The following is a 26059-nucleotide window of genomic DNA, read 5'->3' as shown; positions in this document are numbered from 1 at the left end:
TGAAACCCTCAGTGATGTCATCCATGAGAATGGGAACCCTGCCAGCTCTGTGCATGACCTTGGCAGTGCCTGTCCAACACAGCACCCCAGTTCTAGGGACCTTCCAGTGAGACTGGCCCAGCTGACAACCTGTGTTCAACCTGGCAGGAGACCTGGAGCCACGGCACCTGGCGAAGCTGTTCCTGGAGTCCTTAGCTCTAGAAACAGTGAGCTGATAAATGGTGGCTGCTAGGTTTTGGGGTAGTTATGCAATGATTCACAAACAACACAGAAGCCTTTCGTTGGGCTGAGCAAGTTCTCTGATTCCCAGTGTGATTCAGTGTGTTTCTGCTTTATAAAAATCAGAAATGGGGGCCAGCACTGTGGCATAGTGGGTAAAGCTACTGCCTGCAGCAGTGCCGGCGTCCCAAATGGCCCTCTGCACCCGTGTGGGAGACCCGGAAGGAGCTCCTGGCTCCTGGCTTCGGATGGGCTCAGCTCTGGCCATTTTTGTGGCCAGTTGGAGAGTGAACCAGCAGATGGAAGACCTCTCTCTCTGCCTCTCCTCTCTGTGTGTAACTCTGACTTTCAAATAAATAAATCTTAAAAGAAAAAAAAAAGAGTAGTTCACTCCCTAGATGGCCATAACAGTTGGGAGTGGGCCAGGCCATAGCCAGGAGCCAGGACTATATCTGGGTCTCCCATGCGGGTGCAGGGGCCCAAGTACTTGGGTCATCTTCCACTGCTTTCCCAGGTCATTAGCAGGGAGCTGGATTGGAAGCTGAGCAGCCAGGACTTGAACGGGCACTCTTATGGGATGGCAGCATCGTGGGCAGCGGCTTAACCTATACGGCACCACGGCACTGGCCCAGCCCTCACCCCCATAAGCCTTTAATGCCATAATTTGTCCTGTAAGCACTTTAAATGCGGGGCAGAAATCTTGCTCTGCTGTATTTTCATTTCCACTCAGTTCAGGACACTTTCTCATTTCCCTGTGGCTTCCTATTTGACCCGTGGGTTATTGTCAAGTGTGTTGTTTAATTTCCAACTATTTGGGGATTTTCCAGATCTCTTTCTGTTATTGATTTCTAGTTTAATCACATTGTTGTTAGGGAATTTACTTTGTATGATTTAAAGTCTTGACATTGTGTTGCGCTTTGATTTATGGCCCAGACTGTGGTCTATGTGGGTGAATGCTTCCTTTTGCCGATTTTAATTGTATTCTGTATTTTGGAATAAAGCGAGAAAGACAGTGCGGATTTCTCCATTGCCTCTGTGTGTGAAGTTCATTCCAGGTTAGATAAAAAATTAACTTGAGGGATTCTACAAAGTTCAGTTACCAGGGAGCATGGCAGAGTTCCAAGCCCACTAGAAGGTAGGGTACGGAGCCAGTGCACGGTTATTTATGCTACGTGGGCTGTGAACCAGAGAGCTGGCGTGACTTGCAGCTGCAGGTTGTTTTTTTGTTTGTTTGTTTGTTTGTTTTGTTTTGTTTTTTGGGGGAAGTTGGAGTAAAATGTTAGAGAACAGCTTTGGGGAGGCGCAGACAGTTGGTGTCACCATTTAGCACTGGGGAGAGAGAGGATGCCACGGCTTCCATATTCTCAATCAACGGTCTTTCCAGCTGAGTGATCCGTCATGGTGGTGCCAGATGGCAGGGCAGGTGCAGCCCTCGGGAGGCTGGGAAGTGGTCTGCTATGTGGGGTCTGTGTCGTAAGCAGGTGCTGGTGGTGAGGCTGCGTTATTTTCCACGGAGAGCGATCTTGCCTTTACAGTGCTGTGTAATTGGAATACTTTAGTGTCCCCGAGGCGGCACAAACAGTCCTGTGGAATTTTAATCACTTAAGGAAATAACAAACATTCAGCAGAGTGACACGTGGTAGCAGAGAGCCCAGGTGTGCAGTTCGAAGGCCAGGATTCCTGCCTTCCTCCTGGTGCTTGATCCTGTGCAAGGTGACGACTGTGGCCGCCCCAAGGACAGCAACTACTATTTAGCCAGTGCTTACTTGGTGGCAGGCAATATGCAAAGATGGTTTTGTGTAGGAGCCTCACCCTAACCCTAGGAGGTGGGCATTAATATCGTCCTGAGGTTTTCGATGAGATGCTGGGGTCCGAGCAGATGAGCTATCTGCTGACCCCCGGGCCCCTGCTGCCTGATTTGCTAGCGCTCCCTGACTCATGGCGGTTCATGGGTAGACACTGGGAGCTGACCCAGCTACCTGTGATGCACAATGAGCAGCCTCCTGCTTTTCTCTTAAAGCTCTCCAGGAAGATGGGTCTTGTCACCATGCTTGCTTCTTACTGGCCGTTCCTTCTGTCTGGGAAGTGACCCAGCGGATGGAAGATCTCTCTGACTCTCCCTCTCTCTCTGTAACTTTGACTTTCAAATAACGAAATCAGAGAGAGAGAGGAGAGAGAGAGGGAGGGAGGGAGGGAGGGAGGGAGGGAGGGAGATGAGACTCAATTCGAGGCACTGCAGTATGAGATGCAGGCATTCTGAGTACAGCTCAACCCCCTGCGCCACGACATGTGCTGTGTGCGCTCTGTGTTTAAAAGCACTTGCACAAGGGCCGGTGAGGGAGAGGGCACACGTGGCATTTGAGAAAACACAATCAGAAACCTTAAAGGATTTGTTCAGAATTGGAAAGCAAACTTGTGGCAACAAGTGAGCCTGCATCCTGGGCCTGGATTCTTTGTTGTAGTCTGTTCCCCCTGCTGAACCACGCTGGGGGCCCAACTTAGGTAGCTGTGATTATATGGTTAAAGAGATAGAGATCATCATTATGCTCTTAAAGCTATATATATATGAAATACAGGAAATCTGTTCCCTTTATATAAATTATAAATATTTCTCCATAAAATTGAAAAACATCAAAAATAAAAAAGAAATAGAAAACTTCCTTAAGGAGACCCGGCGCTGCGGCTCAATAGGCTAATTTTCCGCCTGTGGCGCCGGCACACCAGGTTCTAGTCCCAGTCGGGGCACCGGATTCTGTCCCGGTTGCCCCTCTTCCAGGCCAGCTTTCTGCTATGGCCCGGGAGTGCAGTGGAGGATGGCCCAAGTGCTTGGGCCCTGCACCTGCATGGGAGACCAGGAGAAGCACCTGGCTCCTGGCTTCGGATCAGCGCAGTGCACTGGCTGCAGCGGCCATTGGAGGGTGAACCAATGGCAAAAGGGAAGACCTTTCTCTATGTCTCTCTCACTGTCCACTCTGCCTGTCAAAAAAAAAAAAAAAAAAAAAAAAAGACCCAGTATTAAAGTAGAAATATTTGTGTGTATGATATTAACACTAATGTCTATAAGTGGGCAAATTGATGAGAGGGAGGCCTGGAGTGGAGGGCAGCACCTGTACTTAACGGCTCCAGTTTCTCCGTATCTTTGCCAACACTTGACATTTTCTGTTTGTTTGTTTCAGTAGTAACCATCCTTATGGGTACGAGATGGCATCACATTGCCATTTGTTTTCATCTATTTTAAAATTTTGTGATATTAATATAAAGAGAACAGGTTTAATGTAGTTGATAGATACAATTCTAAGAGTATACTCTTCTCCCTTCCACCCCCCTTTTAAACAAATTTTGGGGGTAACATTTTTAATTTACATTATAGTCAAAGGCTTACTGCTCCACTAAACAAAGAGTTCAACAGTAAAAAAAATCACAGTTCAATAGAATTATAGGCAAGGGCTATAAACAAGAACCAAATAAAAAGATGTTCATTCACTCATCCAGTGAATGTTAACATAATCACAAATCATTAACGCTATAGTAGTATATCATCCTTAAATTTAATTCTTAGACATAAATTCTTATATATTTTTTAAAGATTTGTTTATTTGAAAGGCACAGATACAGAGAGATCAACCTTCCATCAGCTGGTTCACTCCCCAGATGGCTGCAACGGCCAGGGCTGGGTCAGGCCAAAGCCAGGAGCCAGGAGCTTCATCTGGAGCTCCTACATGGGTGTCAGGGGTTCAAGCACTTGGGCCATCTTCTGCTACTTTCACCAGGCCGTGAGCACGAAGCTGGGTTGGAAGTGGAGCAACCGGCACTCGAACCCGTGGCAGTATGGGATGCAATGTTGCAGGCAGCGTCTACCGGCTCCGCCACAGCATGAGCCCCACTGTTCTGACAGGGATCCTCCTAACAGGTGTGAGACAGTATCTCCTTACCATTTTGATTTTAGTTTCCACACATGCAAGTGGCTTCAGCTCACTTCAGCAGACAGGAATTTATCAAGGGCTAGTAAATAGCTTCTGGGAGCCCCAGCAGGGCCCAACCCAGATCTGGAGCTGGCACAGCCAGAAACAGGAAGCCCACTCTGTGGTAGCCTCAGTCAGACCTCAGTGCTGCCGCTGCAGAGACCACAGGACACTGCTGGAACTGGACACGAAACCTGTGTCTGGCTGCCCCGGGAGACCAGACTCCTTGGCACCATCCAAGCCAGGAAAACGGATGGAGGACAGCACGTGCTTCCTCATGCTCCTCTCTTTCCCACTGAGAGGCGTGAGTGGGTGAGGTGGGGCAGGCTGCTGAGCTGCCGAGAAACGGAGTTGCAGCTTCTGCCTTGGAGAGAAGAGCTCCTCCATGAGCAACACTAAGGGAGGGGAGGGTTTGCAAAGACAGAGCATGAGAGGCACCCACTGCATTATGCATTCCCCTCATAATTAGGGTGGTGATAGCCATGTCACGGACTTGAAGGTGAAGCGAGACCCCTCACGTGGAATGTTTAATACGGTGCCTGGCACAGGGCAGGTGCCAACGATGTCACCCATCTCCTTTCTCCAAAGTGTGAGCACCACTTCTGCTGTGTGGGTCAATTTTAGGAACCTCAGGAGAGCACAGTGACTCCCTCCCCCAATATCCTAGTACAAAGTTCCATGTTATTACATTGGTTTAACTTCTGATCTTAGAAAATCTATCTTTAAAAAAAGGTGTGTGCGTTGGTCGGGGGGAGTGCCTTCAGCTGGGGCAGGGTCAGAACCAAGAAATGCAACTGAGGTATCCCATGTGGGTGGCAGGGACCCAGGTACTACATTAGCCACCTTCCCCACCACCTTCCCCAGGGCCTACGTTAGCAGGAGGTTGGAGTCAGGAGCAGAGCTGGGTCTGGAACCCAGGCATTCCAATTCCAATGTGGGATGTGCGTGTCTTAATTACTAGGCTCAATGCCCACTCCTAGGAGCTTCTTTTTTTTTTATTTTTTTTTTTATTTTTTTTTTTTAATAAAAGATTCTGAGAGGCAGAGTATAGACAGATGGAGAGACAGAAACATCTTTCATCCGCTGGCTGACTCCCCAAATGGTCACAATGGCTGCAGCTATGCCGATCCAAACCCCGGAGCCAGGACCTTCTTCCTGGTCCCCCAAACAGGTGCAGGGGCCCAAGGACTTGGGCCATTTTCTACTGCTTTCCCAGGCCATAGCAGAGAGCTGGATTGGAAGTGGAGCAGTGGGGACTTGAACCTGCCCCATATGGGATGCTGCCGCTTCAGGCGGCAGTTTTACCCGCTGCACCACAGCCCCGGCCCCTCCTAGGAGCTTTAATAGAGGTTGTGGGATCCTGGAGGAGGAGATTTTGGACTTCGGCTTTAAAGAATTCCACTGGCCACTGTTATTCAGCAACCACAATCATGTGCTTGAAAGCTTGAAGCAGTGTTTACAGTCAGATGGCTGGGGTGTCCTGGCAGGTGCTCAGAGACCAACACAGACCTGTGGATTCCCTCCGTCCCTCAGTCATCCACCATCATCACTGGCAAGTAATAGTCCAGAAGACTCGGATTTAAGAAACACGACCAGGATGAAGTCATAGGCCCCAAATTAAATGTCCTGTTTAGAGCATGTGAAATCTCACACCTGCCAAAATGAGGAAAGAATGTGTGGTCAAATAGCATGATCCAACAAACCATCTCACTCACATGTGGTGAGTGGTTTTGTTCCTTTAAGCTTCACCAAGTGGTGGCTTATTGCTATCTGGGACATGTGTTGCTTTTACTAGCCCAGTGTCCATTTCTCCTCCTGTTAAACCAACATCCGTTCCTTCTGCTCCGGGTATGTGTCTCAGTGGGACCCATCACTCAAGTTTCCTCGCAGTCCGTGGTCAAGGGGTAATCACAGCCAGGCCAGGCAATTCTCTTCCCTCCGAGTCTGTCTTGCATGAAAGGCTACAACGCAGGGTTTTGGCATGGATTCCTGCCAATGGCCCGGAGGGACTGTCCACTGGCTCCCCTGCCTACATGTGCTCTGAGTCAGCTCTTCAGCTTTTACGTCGATTACAACCAAAGAACCTTGACCCCGGAGCTTGATTCAGCTCTGACAGTTCCTCTGCGTGGAATAGCCTTTATTTCTACCTTTGTTTCCAAATACTGTTCCCTGAAAGACAAGGGTTTTCTAGGTATGTGAGCTATTCTTGATAGATCTCTGTTTAAGCAGTCACAAAATGACTGGATGCGTGAACCCAATTTTTCAGTGGATTAAGATAGGGATGCGTGAGATTAGTTTTCCCTTGAAAAGAAAACATGCTGCAAGAAATGAGCTCGTTTTGGGAATTCACTTCAGCACCGGCCCAGCCCCCCAGGCTGCTCCCAGCCAATGACTGAGTTCTGTGAAGATGAGAAATCCAACACAGGATTACTCTCGCGGGCAATTGGCTCCGGGCTCCCCAGTGACTGGCCAACACGTCCTCAGAGCTGCACTCGGACTGAGGCTCTGTCAGATCCTTCCTTCTTCATTTCCTGTGTGTCAGCGCACTCTCCCCCCAGCCCCCCACCCCTTTTAAGATTTTACCTGTTTTATTTGAAAGGCAGAGAGGTCTTCCATCCAATGGTTCACTCCCCAAATGGCTGCAACGACCAGAGCTGGGCCAATCCGAAGCTAGGAGCCAGGAGCTTCTTCGGGGGTCTCCCACCCATGTGAAGAGGCCCAAGGTCCTGGGTCATTCTCTGCTGCTTTCCTAGGCCATAACAGAGAGCTGGCTCGAAGTGGAGCAGCCAGGACTCGAACCGGCATCCATATGGGATGCCCGCTGGCACTGCAGGCGGTGGCTCTACCCACTACACCACAGCGCCAGTCCCTCCTCCCTTTATTCTTTATACAAGGTGTTTCCTCAAAGAAGTTCCTTGCATTTCTACTTGCATCTCAATGGCAGTTTCTGGAGAACCCATTTTGTGAGTGATTAACCTTGCTTTTCTCTGGTAAAACTGGAACCTCACTGCCTACATCACAGAATTAATGTGAAAATTTAATATTCATGGCCGGCGCCTTGAAGCTCAATAGGCTAATCCTCCTCCTGAGGCGCCGGCACCCTGGGTTTTAGATCCGGTTGGGTTGCTAGATTCTGTCCCAGTTGCCCCTCTTCCTGTCCAGCTCTCTGCTATGGCCCAGGAGGGCAGTGGAGGATGGTCCAAGTGCTTGGGCCCTGCACCCGCATGGGAGACCAGGAGGAAGCACCTGGCTCCTGGCTTCGGATCAGCGTGGTGCGCCGGCCGCAGCGGCCATTGTGGAGTGAACCAACAGAAGGAACACCTTTCTCTCTCACTGTCCACTCTGTCAAAAAAAAAAAAAGTTAAAAAAAATTTAAATACCCCCCCCCCCCACCCAGTAAAGGTCTTAGCACAGGTTCTAATAACATGCTTTTATTGATGTATACACAAAGAAAATGCATACATCAGGAGTGCACGTCTTCCATCACAATGCACAAAGGAATAGACCATCTCCAGTACCTCAAAAGCATCCCCATACATACATCCCCCATCTCCACCATTATTCCCGCACTGCTCCTCAGATAACCATTTCCCTAACACCATCCGTTTGTCTACTCTTGAACTTCATATAAATGAAACTACACAACATATAGCGCGTGTCTGGAGTCTTAGATGGGACACCATAATGTTCTGGATTGAAACCTCTGTTGTGGTGGGTACTTTGTCCTCTCTGATGAAGCACGGAGTTGTGATTTCCACAGTTTATTTTTCCTAGTCGTATGGCTGTTCAGATTGTTTCCAGACTTTGGCACCTATGAAAGCCAATGAACAGTTGTGTGTACTGGACTTTTGGGAACACGTCTTTTGGCTGTAGATCTGGCATCAGAATTTTTGGGAAATCAAGAATATGTTCAGTTTGTTTTTCAATGTGATTGTACAGTTGCTGCTCCTACCAACAGAGTAAGCATTCTGGTTGCTTTTTATCTTCATCCCTTCATACTCTTTTCATTTTAGCTATTCTGGTGGATTGTATTACACTGTGGTTTTATTTATTTATTTATTTTTTAAATCTGTATTTCTCTGGTATCTAATGAAATTGACATCTTCTCCAGTGTTAACTGCCCTCTTGAATGTTTAAACAGCTTTATCAAAGTATATTTTACATACCATAAAACAGTCAGTTTACATTATCAATGATTTTTTAGCAAGCTTGAGTTGTGCAACTACTGTCACAATCTAATTTATAATATTTCCATCATCTCAAAAAGAAATCTCATGCCTATTTGAGGTCACTCCCCATTCTCAACCTCTGCTCCATGCAAACTGCTAATATACTTTTTCTATACAGAATATATTTTTCCTATTCTGGATATTTCATATAAATGGTATGTGACCTTTTGTTACTGGTTTCTTCCACTTAGTATGTTAGAGGTGCAGCCATTGTAGCACATACTTTGTTCCTTTTTATTGCTGAATAGTGTTCCATCGTGTGGCCATACCACATTTTCTTTATCCATTTACCTGTTCACGGGTACTTGGGTTACTTCCACTTTCTGGCTGTTGTGAATGCTGCTGCTAAGTACATCTGAATACAAGTTTTGGGTGGACATGTTTTCTCTTAGGTAGGGTAAATTAATGGGTCATATGTTTAACATTTTAAGAAACCCGGGCCGGTGCTGTGGCTCAACAGGCTAATCCTCTGCCTTGTGGCGCCGGCACACCAGGTTCTAGTCCCGGTCGGGTGCTGGATTCTGTTCCGGTTGCCTCTCTTCCAGGCCAGCTCTCTGCTGTGGCCCGGGAGGGCAGTGGAGGATGGCCCAAGTGCTTGGGCTCTGTACTCCATGGGAGACCAGGAGAAGCACCTGGCTCCTGCCTTCGGATCAGCGCAGTGCGCCGGCCGTGGCGGTCATTGGAGGGTGAACCAATGGCAAAGGAAGACCTTTCTGTCTGTCTCTGTCCACTTTGCCTGTTAAGAAAAAACAAACAAAAAAAACGAAAAAAAAAAAAAAAAAAAAAAACCACCCGTGACCTGCTTTCCAAAGTGGGTACACCATATCCCAGTAGCAATGTGGGAGTGCCCCAGTTTCACCAATATTTTTTTCTTCTATCTTAGCCATTGTGGTCGTATAATGGTACTGTATCATGGTTTTATTTTGTAGTGGTGCTGTTCTTTCTTTGATAACCAATTAAGTCAAATCCATTTTAACAGACTTACTATCTCAATGTGACCTTTTGTGGAGTCTCTGCTCAAAAGGATTTGCCCATTTTTTGTTGGGTTGTCTGCCTTTTTAAGTTCTTCGTATCCTCTAGTATGTCTTTTGTGGGTATACATGATGTGTCTCTTTTCCTAGTCTTTGGTTTGCTTGTCTTTTCATGCTTATAAAGTTGTCTTAGATGAGGATCTTAATTTTAATAAAGTCCATCCTACCAACTACTTCTAGTCAACATTCTAAGAAATCTTTGCGCATCTCAAGTTCATAAAGATATTTTCTATTTAAAATTAAAACTATCATTTATTTGAGAGAGCACTCCCAACTTCTGGCTCATTGTCCAAATGCTTACAGCAGCCATGGCTTGATCAGGTTGAGGCCAGCACCCTGAACGCAATCTAAGTCTCCAATGTGGGTTGCAGGGACCAAACTATAATCATCACTTGCTGTGTTCCAAGGTCTGCATTAACAGGAAGCTAAAACTGGGAGTGGATCTGGGACTCAAACCCATTCACTCAGCAAATCCAACCTGCATCATATCACCAGGCCAAACGTCCACCCAATGTTTTCTTTCTAAAGTGTTATAGTTTTATAGTTAAGATTATTTACAATCCATCTATTTATTTTTGGGTAAAGCATGAGGTAATAGTCAAGACTCATGGGACTTTCCATTACTGTTTTCAGGTGGAATCAAGTTCCCATGGCTTTTCCCACCTCTCCACCTCTGTATCACAGTTCCCTCACTCTTATTTTCTGGGCTAAGACAAGCTGTCTTACCCCTGCTCTTGTCTCGGGATTTCTTTTAGGAGGAACCTCTCACACTACTGGATGTCTAAATCTTAAGATCTGAGATGCAGCAGATATTGTTAATCGTTTTGAGAAAGTATCTCCAGGGTTTCTGCTTTTATTCTCTATGCCCGATGCAGTGTGAAACTGCATGACCATCACCTGGGGCTGCTTTTATTTCTCTTTCCAAATGGCTCCAACAGCCATTTGTGTTGAATCCCATTTTCCACATGCTACATCTTTATTTTGCTTGGCTGGTGCCCTCTTATGAAGCACATTCTCTAGCAGCTTCATGAGAAAAGGAACACGGGGGGTGAATTTCAGGCTGGAGACTTCTTTCAGAATTTGAAGACACTGCTTCTGCTGATATCTGAAGCAATTCTCATTAGTATATGACTTGCGTGTCTCTGAAAAGTTGACTCCAGTATCCTGTTTTAGTAGGTCTTTTTCATTGTGCTCATTCAATATAGAATCTGGTGTTCTTCAGTACAGGAAAAATATCCTGAAATACTTAATGCCTTTTTTTTCTTAAAGGTTTATTTATTTGAAAGTCAGAGCTCATAAAGAAACAATGAGCACTTCCATCTGCTGGTTCACTCCCCAGCTGATCCCAACTGCCAGGGCTGAGCCAGGCTTTAGCCAGGAGCTTCATCTGGGTTTCCCACTTGGGTGCTGAGACCCAAAAACTTAGGCCATCTTCCATTGCCTTTCTCCAAACATTAGCAAAGAGATGAATCAGAAGTGGGCAGCTTGGACTTGAAGGGGGGCCCATATGGGATGCCAGCATTGCAGGTGGCAGCTTTACCTACTGTGCTACAATGCCAGTCCCAGCCAGCCCCAACATGTGTTTTCTTTTTTCTTTTCTTTTTTTTTTTTGCTACTCTGGGAAATTAGTTATTGGACCTCCTGGGCTGTTTTCGTCACTGATTTTCCTCAATATTTTCATTTATTTCTTCATAGATTTCACTTATTTTCCTTATGTTCTGAGAAATTTCCTCAACTTTACATTCTAAGCCTTCTTGTTGAATTGTTATTTTCCAAGAGTTCTTTTTTTTTTTCTTCCAGAAAGCTCTTTGTGAGGTATTCTGCTCTTAATTCATGTTTGCAATCTCTTTCTTCTGAAATTTCCTTACTGTCTTCATTTATTTTCTCCTTTTCAAGTAGAGATTTTCCTCAGGTTTCTTGTAACTCTTGGTTGTTCACTCATTTTGTCACAGCACAGGACCGAAAGACTGAAAACTCTGGCAGCGTGGGGTGGTGTGCATGCTAAGATTTCCACTGTGGAAATTTCCACTGTGGCATCTACCTGGGTAGCCAGGATGCCTCTGACGTCAAGATCTTGTTGAGGTCTTTTCATTGGTACTGGCCAGGTTTCACGAAGACTCTTCAAGTGTTCTGCTGGGATGCCTGTCAGGATTCAGTGAAAGGAGGAAGATGCTGGTTTCTGTATCCACCATGTAAATGATCTCTGGTTCTGAGAACGGCCCCTGCCATCTGTCTGATCCTTCTGTCCAATCTATTAACACACCCCCAAGTAGTCACATTTTCGTATCATGTGTGCATTAAAGAACAGATGCTTTATTTTTTTGTTGGCATAACATTTTATTGTTTGCATATTGCATAGTGAAAAGAACAGAGTCAGAAGACTCATGGTCTGGCTCAACCACTAACTTGCTGTGTGAGGTGGGTAAGTCTCTTAACTTGCTAAACCCTCATTTCCTCAGCTGAAAAATGGAGATGATAATACTTAATTGACAGAACTGCTAAAGATCAAATGAGATAGTCATACTGTTTTTCTCTTAAGTAACTGGTCAGAAAATTTCTATTATTTGCTATTGGTAACCCTTGTCCATCTCAGTGCTGTTCTCCATAAATGCATTAAGATAACAGGAAGAATTTAACATTTTAACTTTGAATACTAACAATAGCAAAAGAAAAAAAAAAACCCTCAAAAATGGCTGCATCCTTATCTTTAGAATACTGGTTTTTACAATAATTGTTTATACTATCCCATCAGGAATTCAGTTTTATTTAAATATTATTTTTTTCTTAAATCTACTCAAAATGAATACCGAAGTATGTGAAAACCCCCAGATTACATGTGTACTTGCTTTGTTTCCCCTCTGGCATAGTAAAAGTAAAATACATACCATGGGTAGTTAAATACTTCCCCCCCTTCATTAGGGATGATAATATATATGAAGATTAATTTCTTATGCATTATCCCTAACATAAAAAAAAAATCACAGGTAGATTATATGCTTGTCAGGAATCCATACACGTGGTAGTCACACCAAGACATATATATCCCTTCCAAGTATATTTCCTCATCACTATCTTCTATATGATGCCATACAACTATTTGTAGTTGAAAAAACAAAACTCCATTTTAAGGCAATTCTGCATGAAATTGTATTACAAAATATTTTTGTTAAATGAAATTGCATATATGTGTTGAACCCCAAAACACACACCTTAAGCCCTCCAAGTACTACCCTTAAAAAGTAAACAAAATTTTATACATCATAAAAAAACTTAAGCTGCTCTGCAACCTTCCTTTGCTAAAAGTTAGATACATTACACCACTCCAGCAAGAGATTAATAAATAAGGATTAAATATTCTATTTTACAAAAACATACAGAATGGCCGATGTAAAAGTAAAAGGCTTGTTTGATAAATTCTTTATAAAATTATGTTAAAGAAGGAATAAGACATAGTATAAAATGATAAAATGTCACTAAACTTATCCCTCTGAAGATAATCACATGAGTTATCTAAAAATTCCATGGCACCCTTGTTACAAACATTATTTTTTAAAAAACAACTGTGTTTCTTGGAACTTGAGGACTATTTGTCTCATAGCTTTTATTAAGCAAACTTGATAAAACCACCACACAGTGGCAAGAGATAAGACTAGCTGTTTCCAGCTACAGAAAATACTGAATTCTACCCTAAAATATAGATAATTTGAAATATAACCCATGACAGTTAAAGCAAATCATAGTGAAGTTAGCACTGAATTTCCTTAAAATGTCTTTTGCTTTCAATGGATTATATTCTTTTTCCTGTCATTTGATATTCGTTTCTGTTGCTTAGTAACTGTTTTCGTGTCCTGCTAAGATGTAGAGATTGCTGTGTGCAGTAGGATTTTCTGTTGGCCTACTTTCCAAAACGACAACCCTGCAATGAAACCAAAACAAAAAACTTTTTTAAAAATAAAAGCAAATTTCATGCTTCAAATATTAACCCAAACCAGAAAGAATATCACTGATCATATCATAAAAATACATAAAAACCATACATTCATAATCAAATTCATTTATATTTTATAGCTTAAAACAAATGAAAAAGAATTGATGAATATTAAATACTGTAAACATCACAGGATAGTCTCATTATATTATTCCAACTAAAAATAAATACTCTTACATATGCTAACCAAAGGTATAATGCTTTAGGCATTTACAGTAATAGGTAGAAGTAATAGGAAGAAGGTAGAAGAAGGGATGAGAATACAACAGGACTCTAAGAGACAATTATCCAAAGTGTTCTTCAATTTAACTCTTTTAACAAAGCTTGAATTTAACTCTTTTTACAAAAGGTATGAAATGAGGCCCTCTCCCTGTTCCTGGAACAAAAAAGGCAGGGAAAGAGTCAATCAAAGGACTAATAGCAAGAGAGAAAATCAGGTACCAAACTAGGACATTTTATTTGTAGGGTAGAGGCATTTGGGAATAAATAAACATATATATCTCTATATATCCCTATATAGATATAGATACACACACACACACACACGTAGAGAAAAAAAATTAGAAGGAGGAATGGGAAGAGAACTAATATACATACTTCATATTTTTCTTTTTTAAAAAGCTTTTTTTTAAAAAAAATTATTTGAAAGGCAAAGAGACAGGAGAAAAGAGGGGAATGGAGAGAGAAAGTCTTTCACTCACTGGTTCACTCCCCAAATGACTACAACAGCCAAGCCTTGGCCAGGCCAAAGTTAGGAGACAGGAACTCCTTCCAGGTCTCCCACATGGGTGGCAGGGCCCAAGAATTTAGGCCATTATCTACTGCCTTCTCAGGCACATTACAGGGACCTGGATTGGAAGTGGAGTGGTCAGGACTCAAACTGGCACTGTGATACATGGGAAGCTGGTGTCACAAATGGTGGCTTGGCTCAGTATGCCAGAATGCAAGCCCCGACTTCCTGTTTTTCTAGTGTATGAATTCTCTACAACTAGCATGTTACTACTTTTTAAATGAAAACAAAGCAGCAGGGGCCGGTGCCATGGCACAGCAGGTTAATCTTCCACCTGCGGCACCGGCATCCTATATGGGCGCCAGTTCTAGTCCTGGTTGCTCCTCTTCCAATCCAGGTCTCTGCTGTGGCCTGGGAAAGCAGTTGAAGATGGTCCAAGTGCTTGGGCCCCTGCACTCGTGTGGGAGACCAGGAAGAAGCACCTGGCTCCTGGCTTCAGATTGGCGCAGCTCCGACTGTTGCAGTCATTTGGGGAGTAAACCAGCGGACAGAAGAACTTTCTCTCTGTCTCTCCCTCTCACTGTCTGTAACTCTTCCTCTCAAATAAATACAATCTTTAAAAAAATATATATATATACTTTATATGATTTATGTGTATTACAGAAGACTAGAAAGAGAAAACAGAATTACTCATAATTGCCCAGAATTAACTACTAATATTTTGAGATACTTAAGTTTTCTTTTTGAACAAAGAATCTGTATTTAGGCAACAAAACAACATTTTTGCCACTTTTAAAATTGACACAAACACTTTGGTTAAGATATACAACTTAAAATTAAGTAAGAAACTAAGTGAAACAAGGCAATGGTATGAAGAAAGTAGCTTTTTAGTGCACACAGTGGAAGAGAGTAGTGAGCCACTGTAGACAAGGGGGGAACTGATGAAGGAGAAATCTCTGGGGGAAGTCGGGGGAGTATGCAAGTCCCTGAGAGAAAGGCCTCTGACACCAACACAGCTGCCCTCCAATCCTTCCTTCCTTCCTTCCTTCCACCCACCCACCCACCCACCCATTCTCTCTTCCTCCCTCCCTCCCTTTTTCTCCCCTGGGGACCAGTTTCTAGGTTGCTAAGATTTGTGGGCTTCACCTTTTCTAATCATTTCTAAAGGAGCCACCATTTTTCAGAAAGTACTTTTCTCCTTTTAAAATTCCTCAAAGTTTTTCAGGAGTCCTAACTCCACTGGCTCTGTCCTCCACCTCAAGGGGCTAGTATTTAAGCAGTGGCTGTGTGTGAGGAAGACTAGAGGCCCCAGTCCATGTCTCAGACAGAATGCATACTACTATAGCCAATTCTGGTGCAGTGACCACACTTGGTGGGAAAACAGGAAGGAATGGGTATTTTATTAGTTACAGAGGATGACAATGTAGACCTTGGAAAATAGCAGCTACCAACGTTTTTTCCTGAGAAGGCGCAGTTTTGTTCTAATTTACATTAACCTCAGCAACTGACTTGAACATTTTCTGATGTAAAAGCAAATATCAGGAGATATGTATGTTTCACTGTCAAAAGAAGGCAACACGTGAGGAAGAAACCATGAAAACAAAGGGATCTGAAATATCTGTCACGGTATTAGGGAAATAAATACCTATATCAACACATTTTTGTTTTGGCTGAGTATAAATGTCTTTCCAATCATGATACTCACACTGAAAAAAGGTTGTTTAACTGATTAATTAAAACATACTCTCTCAATAAAGACACAGAACAATTTCTCTAAGTTGGTGAGTCCCCTAAGAGTTTTGTTTGAGACACGATTACAAGCTGACAATATAGTTAAGAGCACAATCTCTGAATTCCTTTTGTCATTAATGCCATATTACCTGTCTGATCCTAATAAACGGAACACTCTTGTTTCATCTGAAATCTCCTGGGTGACCTATGAAAGAAAATACTTGTCAGTAACATTGCAGTCCCCATATTGCTTATGGGATAATTTAAAAAATCATTTAGATGTATTACAATGAATAATTTTTGATAGACTCAATTCCTCAAATGAAATAAATGTCAATAAGGGATTTGTGTACTGCCTATTAGTGGAAACGACCAATGTTTATGGATCCCCTGGTATGGGTTATGCACTTTCCTTGGAAGAACCCCGTGACAGGAACTATAATCCTCATCTAACGTTCACAGAGGCTGAGTAACTCGTCAGGACCAGCATCTGCATGCAGGTTTGCTGGACCACAGAGCTCCTGCTCTTTCCTTGACCTCCCGGTGCAGATGCTGGCGGTGGGTCCTGTGGCCTGTCCGGTTTCAGCATCAGTGTGCTGGACACGCCCAAGCACCAGTATCTCACCCCAGTGTACACTGTGGTGTTCCTCTGCTCTGTTTTTTCTAAGCTGCAGAAGGTGGGTGGTCTGCACCCCAGGAGGCCCCCTCAACCATCATGGACAGCCGCTGGTGCACAAGTGCTCCCGTCCCCACCCCACCTCTGCAGGGCATTCTTCTTCACTCCTTGGTGGCCTCTCCTGGAATAAGCCTTGCTTGTCCATAGTGGGAACCAGCTTATGAATGTGTTCTATATGGACTTTCTGTTCTCCATTCTCTGTTCCTCATCCAATCATTTGTTTTCTAGAATCTACTCTCAAATAAAATACCTGCACTTGAGTCCTTGTCTCAGGGTCAGTTTTTGAAGGAACCCAAAATAGCACATTATGGATATAAAATAAGTATAAAAATAATGTTAAAAAGGAATTAACAGTCTAGCTGGGAAGACAGATTTAATAAACTTGAATCAGAACATAAGATGAGATATAATGACATGCAATGGAGCTGATTTTTCAAGTGTAAGGTTCAGAGATGAGATGTGGACTGCAGTGGCTGACTATGGAAGAGGATAAGACTTCAGCTAGGCCAACTTGAAGGATGAACAGAAAGGTGAGTTAGAAACACGAAAAAGAATTTATGGTGAGAAAAAGGTAACTTCTGTAGATTTCCATTTAAAATTTTATTAATTATTTAGACAAGGCCATAGTCAAAGTGGAGGTTCTCTCCTCCCTACAGAGAAAGGTACCTCCTTCTCTCCTTCTTTGATGGCCCGTTCTTTCTGCTGGGATCTCATTCACAGAGATCTTTCATTTAGGTGTTTGTTTTTTTTTTTTTTTTTTTTTTTGCCACAGTGTCTTGGCTTTCCATGCCTGAAATACTCTCATGGGCTTTTTAGCCAGATCTGAATGCCTTAAGGGCTGATTCTGAGGCCAGAGTGCTGTTTAGGACATCTGCCATTCTGAGTCTGCTGTGTATCCTGCTTCCTATGTTGGATTGTTCTCTGCTTTTTAATTCTTTTTTTTTTTCCCTTTTTGATTCTACCAGTTAGTATATGGCCTTGTCTAAATAAGATCTGAGTTGGTGAACTCAAGAGGCTTCCATAGCCTTGGCAGCTCATGACAAGAGCCTCGGGTGATTACTGACGTCATAAATAAGAGTGTCAATTGTTAAATCAACAACAGCAGTCACTGTGTACTTCTCCCCATGTAGGATCTCTGTCCTTAATGTGTTGTACTATGTGAATTAACGGTATAACTAGTGCTCAAATAGTACTTTATACTTTGTGATTCTGTGTGGGTGCAAATTGTTGTAATCTTTACTTAATACATACTAAATTGATCTTCTGTATATAAAGATAAATGAAAATGAATCTTCATGAAAAATGGATGTGAGTGGGAGATGGGATGGTTGAGAGTGGGAGGGAGGTTACGGGAGGGAAAAAGCTGCTATAATCCAAAAGCTGTACTTTGGAAATTTATATTAAATAAAAGTTTAAAAAATTAATTAAATTTGAGAAACAGAACTCTCCCATCTGCTATTTACAACAGCTGGAGCTGGGCCAAGTTAGAGCTGGACCAAGTTAAAGCCAGGATCTCAATCCCAAACACTTGAGCCATCATCTGCTTTGGAGGGTACATGTTAGTGGAAGCTGGAATCGGGAGTGGAGGTGGGACTTGAACCCAGGCACTGCAATATGGAATGTGGGTGTCCCAAGCTATGACTTAACTGCTGTGCCAAACACTCAAGCCTTCTTAATTTTTTTTTTTTAGATTTATGGTTTCTTTTTTCTTAAAAGAGCTATTTTTATTTATTTGAGAGGCAGAGTTAGAGAGGGAGAGACAGAGAAGAGTCTTCCATCCACTGGTTTACTCCCCAAATGGCTGCAATGGCTACAGCTGGGCTGATCTGAAGCCAGGAGTCAGGAGCCTCCTCCAGGTCTCCCATGCGAGTGCAGGGGCCCTAGCACTTGGGCCATCCTCCACTGCTTTCCCAGGCCATTAGAGGGGGCTGGGTCAGAAATGGAGCAGCGAGGATGCTGGTACTGCAGGCAGAGGCTTAACCTAATACCCAACAGTGCCAACCCTTACATTTATGGTCTCTAACCTTAGGAATGACACAGTGAAAATGGCACTCAAGAGCAAGTAATCATATGACAGTGAGCAGGACTGCTTGTTTCATCAAATATAGGTGCCTGGTGACATTCAGCCACTTGAGTCACGAACTGGATACACTGACACAGGTATTCACACAAATGGGAGAGGTCTCTGTTAGATCAGGATTTATCCCTCACAGTGGGAACTTGAATCCTATCTCCTGCATGTAGTGTATCCTGATCATCTGAGGTACAGATTTGCAGGGCTTTGCTATTTAACTAGTTACGTGACTCTGGGTAAATGACTTAACCACTTTCTACATGTGAAAATGAAAATATGACCAGTACCTAGCTCCAGTGGATTACTGTGAGCCTTAAATGAGCTAACTGTTGTAAAGTGCCTGGAAAATACCAGGTATGATATAAGGGTTTGATACTATTTACAATCGTGTCTTTAATGTAGTTCGTTCTTAGTGTTTACTAAAAAAGTTAATTCTCTTAGATTTTCTTTGGTCCTGTGTGCCCACAAACATTAACTTATAATTTTAAATATAATCCTAAAAAAAGCTACATATATACAGATTATAAAAAAAAATTTAGACAAGTAAAGCAAACTTAGCAAGCACATATACAAATTACAAATTAGAACAAAATTGTGGAAATATATTTTGTGATTTCTTGTGGCCATGGAGAATTTAAAAATATAGAAGTGAATATATTTGAAGGGAAAATACTGGCTCTTCTGCTTTACTGGTTCACAGCACTAAAGGCACTAAGCATAGTAAAGTAGGTAAAGACAGGAAATGTGTAAAACAAATGTTTCAACATTTATAATCTTGAGTGGGGTTCAGTGGAGGTAATCTGAGAGCCTTACCTCATCTGACTTGAAGCTTTTACCCTGCATCCCATGCTTCCAGAAAGCCAGCACACTGTCTTGAAGGCACACTGAAAAAGACAAGGAGAACTGAAACTACAGCAAAGCACAGAACACTTCACTATGAATTTCCCTCAAATGCTTTTAATAAATACTAACGTGAGGCTATTCAAGTTCTTAGTGCAAAATTCCACTGTCTGGACCATTATTTCTCAACATTTTTGTGGCTTAGACATGCCCGAGCCCAAGTAATTTCTTGAGGCATGGTTTTGCAAGTTTTCAAAGAGATATATATAATAGGGATTCATTTCTGATAAGCTGGATATCAGCATATGAACTGCCTTTCTACATGCTGTGTCTTTTGTCTTAAGTGAATAAATAATAAAAACATATGTAGTGGGGGCCAGTGCTGTGGTGTAGCTGGTAGAGCCACCACCTGCAGTGCCAGCACCCCATATGGGCGCTGGTTCAAGTCCTCGCTGCTCTACTTCAGATCCAGCTCTCCGCTATGGCCTGGGAAAGCAGTAGAAAGTGGCTCAAGTCCTTATGACCCTGTACCCGCATGGGTGCAGCTCTGGCAGTTGTGGCCAACTGGGAAGTGAACCAGCAGATGGAAGACTTCTCTCTTGCTCTCTCTCTCTCTGCCTCTCTTTCTCGCTGTGTAACTCTGACTTTCAAATAAATAAATAAATCTTAAAAAATATATGTAGTGGAGTTTAGGTATAAAAAGATAAATAATGTCATATTCATAAGTATATATTAAGCAGCATTTTATTTATGTTCACATTTTCTCTATTACAAAATTAATTTTTAAAAATAAATCTGAGCCAGTGCTGCGGCTCAAAGGCTAATCCTCCGCCTTGCGGCGCTGGCACACCAGGTTCTAGTCCCGGTCGGGGCACCGGATTCTGTCCCGGTTGCCCCTCTTCCAGGCCAGCTCTCTGCTATGGCCCGGGAGGGCAGTGGAGGATGGCCCAAGTGCTTGGGCCCTGCACCCCATGGGAGACCAGGAAGAAGCACCTGGCTCCTGGCTTCGGATCAGCGCGGTGCGCTGGCCGTGGCGGCCACTGGAGAGTGAACCAACAGCAAAGGAAGACCTTTCTCTCTCTCTCTCTCTCTCACTGTCCACTCTGCCTGTCAAAAAAAAAAAAAAAAATCTGTCTTACAATTCAAAATTTAACTACATACTGAATATTTACACTCTGAATAAATTCTTACATAGAATTCCTAGTGTTTAATCAACTGTTATGATGTAAATACTAGAGATAACTAAATAGAATTACAAAAACAAAACAAAGGGTGATGGTGGGGAAGGGGGAGTAGGTGTTCGGTCTAATGGTTAAGAAGCCTGCATCCCACACCAGAGTACCTAGGTCTGATTCCTGGTTCCAGCTCCTAACTCTAGCTGCTTCTTTTTTTTTTAGAAGCAGAGTTTGACAGTGAGAGAGAGACAGAGAAAGGTCTTCCTTCTGTTGGTTCACCCCCCAAATGGCCACTACGGCCGGCGTGCTGTGCCGATCTGAAGCCAGGAGCCAGGTGCTTCCTCCTGGTCTCCCATGTGGGTACAGGGCCCAAGCACTTGGGCCATCCTCCACTGCCTTCCCGGGCCACAGCAGAGAGCTAGACTGGAAGAGGAGCAACCGGGACAGAATCTGGCGCCCCAACCAGGACTAGAACCCAGGGTGCCAGCGCTGCAGGCAGAGGATTAGCCAAGTGAGCCGCTTTTTCCCAGTGCAGGTCCTGGGAATCGGCTCAAGTTACCAGGTTCCTGTCACCTGAGTGTGAGACCTGGACTGTGTTCCTGGCTCCAGCCCAGCCCTGACTATTGCAGGTATTTGGGGAGTATACCAGTGGACAGGATTGTACACGAACACTCTCTCTTCCTGCTTCTTAAATAAATAAAAAATAACTTAAAAGAAATTAAAAGGGCACTAGGGAAAGGAACTGCAAATTATAGTTCTGATTAGCATATTGGCTCTTTGTAAAAAGTTTATGTAAGAATATTCTGGAAACAATGCAGCACAATAAAAATAAAACTATTTGGCAATGAAAAAAATCACATATTTCATTAAGTGTAACAAAAAAAAACCTGGTTACTGGTTTTACTTCTGAGAGGTGCATTAAAGGGACTCTTTTCTCCGGGAGTATCCTTGTAATTATTCCAAGATTTACTGGCAACAAGTGATGTTAGCCTCAGTAGAACAAGCTTTCGTATAACAAAATGTCCTAGTAATTCTGCACTTATGAGAAAGATGAGGTACCAGTATGTTTCAGTAAAAATGAAGAGGAACTAAGAACCCATTGCACTCTCTAGAAAATATTATATCCTAGAAACTAGCAAGTAATATCAGTGTATAAAAAAGTAAAAGAAATGAGTTTCCAAACTTCCTATTGTCATGGCTTCTACAGAAAGGTTAGGGTTTCCACTTCAGAAAATTACATTTCCTATTCAATATCAAAATCCTTTCACGTAAGATGTTACACAGAGGCATGGACACCTTTTGTGAGAGAATAGTACTTTAGTCGAGAAACTCATAGCTACATCTGAAGTAAACAAAAAATTTGCTAAGAGTAAAAAACATGTTTTAAGAAGTATATGTATTTAATTACAAAATATGCATATTTTTGTATGGCCCAAATAAACACTGTCAAATTTGTTTTAACTCATTTCTTTGATTTATAGAATTACATTATCAGCTGTTCAAAATGTTTCTAGCTATTTTTTTTTTTTCACAAGTTCTAGGCCCTGAGGAAAATACTAACTTATCATCAGTGAGGATGCCCACTTATTACAACTTTTAAATCATTAAACACTTACTGTGTTTTACTATGCCGTAAAACACTGATTAACAAGGAACCAAATTATAAGTGGCATATTCATTTCTAAGTCCTTTTTATATACAAACAGAACTGAAAGCAGTAAATAGCAACACACACAAACCAGAGTTTTCTATGACAAGGAGTTACAGCAACCCAGCACCACTACCACATCACACAAATACCTTCCTGATGTGTAAACTGGGAGAAGCATGACTTACTCTGCAGCAAAGGGAATCACGAACAGAAATTAAAAATATTATTTCAAATTTTAATATTCATAAAGCAACAATAAAGAGATTTGATGTGTACTGTTGTAGCAACTAGCCACGTCACTATTTGAATTAAAATATAAATAAAAATTTTAAAACCAAAATGTAGCACCAAAGATGTTTCAAGTGCTTACTGGCTGTATGAGTTTCGTGACTGCTGTATTTATTTAAGAGCACAGAAAATATTTCTATCATCACAGGACCCTCTAGGGGAAAATGCTGGTCTGTCTAGACAACCATAAGTACTGAATGAACAAAGCCAAGTCTTCTAAACTCACTAATTTACACAGCAGACTTACCTACAGATTCAATGCGGAAATCAAAACTCAGCTCAGAGGCCAATTTCTTACTTGATTTTAATCTTCCTTGTAGGTTTACAATTTTTACAAATTCTTAAAAAAATAAAAAGGAAGTCAAGACTAGAAACGCAAATCTGTTAAAATAAATGTAACTTGATGGATTTTACATAATTATAAAATAAATTAATAGAGTCAAGTACTCATTTTGTTTCAAGCATGCCCAGTGAAGAACTGTCATTAAAGCTTTATAAAATAAACTATCAAAGTGCTTCCTTTAGTAAATGGTAAGTATGCTATTATTTTCTTTTTTATATAGTATATATTGAACATTTACACTCATTTTTAAAAATACATTTCTTCTTTGAGTAGCCACCTTTGTGTGCAAATATTTAGCACTATGAGTTTATTTTTCCCTTAGAAATTGCACAATATAAAAGTAATATTTGCAATAATTTATAACTTGGAATATATAGTGAGAAAATTATATTCTGAAAAGATACACAGTGTAAGAAATAGCAGTCTGAAGCACAGTAAACTCGGATGGGGAACATAAATAACTAATTCTGTTCTCCTTTTCCCATTCGTTTTTTGTTCACCATCGTATCTCTGCCTTGGAAGACACCTTCTCTTGGTGCTGTACTCTCAACTGTCTGCCTCCGTGATGTGAGATGGTGGACTTATCTACTGCTGCCCGCTAAACCTGACTGACACACTGTGTAGCTGACAACCAACTTTTGCCGTCTTCCTCTGACCTCTTAAAAAACAGAAATCTCAATAAAGCTGTCTTTCTATTTACCTTGATTAACTGGGAAATGGAGGACCAAATCAATGGATTAAGAACTGTGCCAAAATATATGTCACCAAATGAAAACTCAGCACAATTTACCTACTTTGACAGCTCAGAAATTATGTAGGGATTTAGTGCTGAAGGTTCTATATTAAGATAAACTGTGGTGATGTGATTATTTGGTTAATATCAAACTTCCTATTTGTTTGAATAAAAAATCATTTATCAGTATTCAGAAATGCAAAGTTCCTAACAAAGGGATGATAGTGAGTCAAGCACCTGGTTTTAATTTACTTATCTATAATATTAGGTAATTTAATCCTTCAGAGTAAACAAGGTTGGACAGAAAACTAGGCAAAATCAGTAGAACAATCTTTTAAAATAACCCTGAGCACGTACAGGCAGGTCCAGCAATTAAAAACAATGGGAATGGATCAATTATAGGAAACATTGCCAAGATGCATTTAAACCCCAAGTCTGGGTGAACTTTTTACATAAAAATACAGTGTGTTTTAAGAATGAGAGTGCTCTGCTTGCAAAGTTAAAACAGTACTGTTGCTAAATTTCTTCTGCCTCCTCTGATCAGGGTACTGTGTAATTCTACCAATACCAGCTCTCCCTGCATCAAAAGACGTCACTGTTAGTAGGTGGAGGTGTCAGATCCATAACTACTTTAGAACTGCATTCTGATGTGACTCCTAACGTTCTTGTTGTATAAGCCAGCATAACCTTTCATTTTTCATTAATTATAACGAAGTATTGAGCTTATAAATAATTTTACTGCAAGTTTATTGCACACGGTTCTTATATAATGTCTTCAAGTAGGTCAAAGAAGAAAGTGACATAGGATAGTATTGATAAAGAGGTCAGCTACTATCTCAGTAGCCAATTCAGCCTTTTCTTCAATAAAATAGGCCAGTCAAGGTAGAAGAAAAAATCCTGATAAGGTCATTACAAAGAACTGTTTTATCAAGTAGTATACTCAAACTTTAAAATCATACTTACTGTCTAAACACACCAGAACTGTGTCTCTCTCCAGCTGTGTTACATGAATAGAGTCTAACTGCTGGCTGCCTGGGGGGAAACAATGTTACAGTTAGACAACAAGCCTGGAAAGATCAGAGCTTAGAAAACAAGCACAGGGGCCAGCACTGTGGCATAGCCAGTAAAGCCTCCGCCTGCAGTGCCGGCATCCCATATGGGCGCTGGTTCTAGTCCTGGCTTTTCCACTTCTGATCCAGCTCTCTGCTATGGCCTGGGAAAGCAGAAGATGGCCCAAGTCCTTGGGCCCTTGCTCCCGAGTGGTAGACAAGGAAGAAGCTCCTGGCTCCTGGCTTCAGATAAGCCCAGCTTCAGCTGTTGCAGCCATCTGGGGAGTGAACCACTGGATGGAAGACCTACCGCCCCACCCCCTCCCCCGCCTCTCTGTAACTTTGCCTTTAAAATAAATAAAAAACAAAAACAAACGAACAAAAAAGCACAAATTCTGACTCTTAACATTAGTCTTTGAAATATAGCACATTTTTAAAAATATTGTTTCCAAAAAAATGTATGTAAGTCCTAACATGGCCAATAGAACTAAAAAAGAAAAAAACTATTCCATTTAATTCATGCCTCAACTAGTGCTAGAAAAGTGGGCTATAAGAACAAAATGAAGCAAAGGGTAAATACGGGGAGGCAACTAAGATGCATGCTAAATACAATGGCTGGATTTTGTTCTGCATTTTGCAGTCACTGGGAGACACAAACATCATCATTTCAGTGGATCACAGCATAACTGAAATGTACAAAACCCAGTGATTCAAAAAAGCACAAAGACTAGTCAGACTATGATCAGAGGAACTTTCCTGGGGTTGGTGTGTGCTTATAGTAGGAGGCTCTTTACACAGAGGAGATGAGTCACATAACGAACAATATTGTCAACAACATCTTTGCAGGATGCAACCCTCTCACTTAAATGGTATTCACAGGGCCACTTACAACATATTTTTGGTAAATGACTTTATTTTAAGCACTCAGATTCCTCCAGTGGTCCAGCTGAATCTGAGAACAGATTTTAGATTATGCACAGAAGTACTTTTAACTATACCCTTTTGGGACCTACGGATCTTCTTCCTTGAAAACTGCACATACACACACACAGCTTTGACACAGTATTCTAGGGTGTCTGTGGCCCTTCCAAACTTGATACATAGTGAAGCATCCTGATGTTCAGTTCCAATAAATGGTCTCTTGGGCAATGCTCCTAAAAACAGTTTCTCTCAGCTAATCTATGACCATGCATTCATTCACCAAACAAAGCCATATGGTAAGTGCCTCACCCTTGGAGAAAGGGATACTACTGAGACTACAGGGGTTGTGGAGCAGGAGCTCATTTTAATATTGCAGTCGTTGCCAGCTGAAGGCATAGCCTCTTGGTTGAACAAGGACA

The 26059-nt window shown here is 42.2% G+C and overlaps 1 protein-coding gene across 2 annotated transcripts in view; it reads right to left on the bottom strand.

The window, feature by feature from the left end:
* Nucleotides 1–7636: 7636 nt before the first annotated feature.
* The window catches only part of MAP4K5 (mitogen-activated protein kinase kinase kinase kinase 5), a 122201-nt gene continuing 103778 nt past the window's right edge, over nt 7637–26059 (bottom strand). For both annotated transcript variants that reach the window (XM_062205150.1, XM_062205151.1), the window contains exons 27-31: nt 24634–24702; nt 22842–22934; nt 19454–19524; nt 16040–16095; nt 7637–13357 (exon numbers count right to left, since the gene is read on the bottom strand). In XM_062205150.1, coding sequence (XP_062061134.1) covers nt 13270–13357; nt 16040–16095; nt 19454–19524; nt 22842–22934; nt 24634–24702 — 377 coding nt within the window. In that variant the 3' untranslated portion in view covers nt 7637–13269. The remainder of the gene's footprint in view (nt 13358–16039; nt 16096–19453; nt 19525–22841; nt 22935–24633; nt 24703–26059) is intronic.

Source organism: Lepus europaeus, chromosome 11 (assembly GCF_033115175.1).
Source record: "Lepus europaeus isolate LE1 chromosome 11, mLepTim1.pri, whole genome shotgun sequence".
Classification (NCBI taxonomy): domain Eukaryota; kingdom Metazoa; phylum Chordata; class Mammalia; order Lagomorpha; family Leporidae; genus Lepus; species Lepus europaeus.
This window is presented reverse-complemented; position numbering and strand designations above follow the sequence as displayed.